This window comes from Crocuta crocuta, unplaced genomic scaffold (assembly GCF_008692635.1).
Source record: "Crocuta crocuta isolate KB4526 unplaced genomic scaffold, BGI_CrCroc_1.0 scaffold511, whole genome shotgun sequence".
NCBI classification, from domain to species: domain Eukaryota; kingdom Metazoa; phylum Chordata; class Mammalia; order Carnivora; family Hyaenidae; genus Crocuta; species Crocuta crocuta.
In genome coordinates this window covers 40,592-43,969 of record NW_027532414.1, presented here as the reverse complement: position 1 = coordinate 43,969, position 3,378 = coordinate 40,592, and the positions used below count along the sequence as shown (strand labels likewise).

The 3,378-nt window shown below is 34.3% G+C and overlaps 1 protein-coding gene across 1 annotated transcript; it reads right to left on the bottom strand.

The window, feature by feature from the left end:
• Positions 1-388: 388 nt before the first annotated feature.
• LOC144243812 (olfactory receptor 8K3-like) lies at positions 389-1,345 on the bottom strand. Its single transcript, XM_077778952.1, has one exon. The coding sequence runs from the start codon at positions 1,343-1,345 to the stop codon at positions 389-391; it is 957 nt and encodes a 318-aa protein (XP_077635078.1).
• Positions 1,346-3,378: the final 2,033 nt, after the last annotated feature.

Genomic DNA, 3,378 nt, shown 5'->3' with positions numbered 1-3,378 from the left:
ACACACACACACACACACACACACACACACACACACGTACGCATGCATGGGCACTGCAATTTTATAATATACAGGTAAGAAAAACACAAGAAATCCTTGACAGCTTTATGTGTATGTGTCTCTCTGTGTGTATATCCATCTAACACATTCTACTGTACTATATTATTCACTTGATTTACATACAAAATCCACCTATTTCTTGTAAGGAAGGCAATTTTTTATTTTACTATCTTGTTCACAAATCAATTTATGGCAGTTGGACATGTCTAGCTTACATAAGACAATATATAAACATATAACATATGTTGAACTCATTTGTGTTTCCTATTTTCTTTGGAGACACGTAGAGAAAAATTTAAAATCCATGACCTCGTTTATGGTAATCCTATTAAACAGTGCATTTTAAGAAAAAAATATTACATATTTTTTTCCACATCCTTTGTCCTGCATATTTTACATCCTTGTTCCTCAAGCTATAGATCAAGGGATTCAGCATGGGGATAACGAGGGTGTAAAATATGGACGCCACTTTATCAGTGTCAAAAGAATGACTGGACTCAGGTTGCACGTACATAAATATCAGAGTCCCATAGAACACTGTGGCCACTATCAGGTGGGACCCGCAGGTAGAAAAAGCCTTGTGTCTCCCCTCAGCGGAGTTCATCCTGATAATGGCTACAAGGATCATCAGGTAAGACAGAAGAACTATCACAAGGGATGAAATCAAATCAAAACCAGCTAAAATCAGAATAATCATTTCAGTTTCATGTGTATTTGAGCACAGCAAAGATAACAAGGGGAGACTGTCACAATAGAAATGGCTGACAACATTGTAGCCACAGAAGGATAAACTAAAAATCTTTACGGTGACGATCAGAGACACAAATGTGCTGTAGAGATACGGAATTCCCACCAGCACCCGACACACCCTCTGTGACATGATGATGGGATAGAGCAGAGGGTTACAGATGGCCACATAGCGGTCGTAGGACATTGCTGTTAGAATAAAAATTTCACTAACAATGAATACAAGAAAGAAAGCTAGCTGGATAGCACAAAAATAATAGGATATTGTATTTTGATCCACAACAAAATTTACTAACATTTTGGGTCCTACGGTTGTTGAATAACCCAGATCAGTGAGAGCCAGGTGTCTGAGGAAGAAGTACATGGGTGTTTGCAGTCTGGAGTCCACCTTGGTAAGGATGATCATGCCCAGGTTGCCCACCACTGAGACTATGTAGATGATGAGGAAGAGCCCAAATAAAGGAGCCTGCAGCTCAGGACGGTCTGTGATTCCCATGAGAATGAATTCATTGACAATTGTTAGATTTTGTGTTTCCATGCAGACTTATCAGGAAACCTATTCTGGATAGAGACATCAGCATGGTCAATAGATTTCATGCATTGCCACCTGGGTGATTTTTATTATGCAAAACTCGTATGAATAAAATACATCCAAACTTTTCAATTTCATATATTTGAAAATGCACCCATCTCCCTCAAGACTAGTATAACATAAACACAGATAGTCAGTAGTTTTCAACTAGAGGCAATTTTTACTATAACCAAATGTCATTTTATCTATGTCTAGAAGACATTTTGGTTGTCACAACTTGAAGGTGGGGCTCTATGGGCTTGTGATGATTAGAAGTTTGTTTCTAAACATCCTGCAGTACTGAAAATCCAGTCAGAAATACCAATGGTGCCAAGTTTGAGAAACCAGAATGGTATTGATAGATAGATAGATAAAGAAATAGATACATAGGTAGATACAGACACATATACATATAGAGATAGATATGGACATAGGTATGTATAGGAAAATTTTTAAAAATGAAATCTATGTTTAAATTTGAATATAACACATCTAAACCATATTGTACTCTATTTTATAAAGTCAATTAATCACTTATATAATTGCAATTGCACAATGACATTTAAACATTGTAATTCATAATATGACTTAATATATGTCAATATATAATAAATTATGCAATTACATAATAATTACAATAAAAATTTTAAATCACAAATTCTAAAAATATACAGAACCCATTACTTCAATACATAGACCTATAAAATCCTTTACACCTACAGGTGACACAGGCTGAAATAGGTGACAAACTTGACAGATATTGGACATGTGTGTAAAAAAAAAACTACAACAGATTACAGTTGAGAATTGTTTGTCTTTATTGCATAAATAAATGAGATATATTTATGTAATATAGTCTCTGTTATACCTCCATTTGTGACATATATCAAAGTTAATCTGGATCAATTTAGGTAAGTTATACTTAAAACTATTTTTATATACAATACAATACTTCCTTGCATAGGGCTATTGAGAGGGATAAATGAAAATTGAATTATTCAATTACCTATGCTACTTGGAAATCATGTACATAGTGTTTTGTGTGTTTATTTGTTTTATTTTAAGTTTATTTATTTATTTTGAGTGAGAGAGAGCATACAAGCAGAGAAGTGGCAGGGAGAAGAAGAGACAGAATGCCAAGCAGGCTCCATACTGTCAGACTAGAACTCTGTGTGGGGCTCAAACTCATGAACTGTGAGATAATGACCTGAGCCAAGATCAGGAGTTGGATGCTTAAATGACTGAGCCACTCAGATGCTCTTGTTTTTGATTTTTAAAAATTTTTCCAAAAACTTAGTTCAAAGCAGGCTTTATTACATATTTGTATGTAAATTCTTCTGGACTGTGACTTATCTTCTTTGTCCAGGTTATGATTATGAACAGGTGCAGAATTGGTCAAGTAAGATGGAACGCAGCTTAGTGCAGACCCTATGCTTAGCCCCTTCTCCATAACTATATTGGACCATCAGGTGCTATTGTTTTAATTACTTGTCTTCCAATTTCCCTAACTATTTTAACAAAATATAAGAATAAGTTTCTTTTCATATAAACTTTCTTAAAACAAAATCATCCCCAAGGAACGTTTTCATGTCAATTAGACATGTACTAACATGCATGTGACAAATCAAATATACTTCATCATACAAGAACCCAAGAGAGAATGAGAAAATCTAGGCAAATAGGGAGAATGAGCAGCCATGGGCATTGTTTCCATATTAACAAAGATTCATTGAAAAAAATTCCCTTTGGATAAAGAGACACTGTATTTTAAAATAATTTAAATTATTTTAACCATTAAATCTTAAATTATATCGAGAGGGTCACAAAAAAGAGCCTGAGGTCACTATATAATTAAGAATTTGGAAGGACATCAAAATGAAAGACTCAGCACCTACAGCTTCTTAATTTTGCCAAAATTTAAAAACGAATATCTCTTTAGCCATGCTTCGTTTGATCTCAGTTTTGGTGTGTGTTGGAGATATAATTAATTATATAAAATA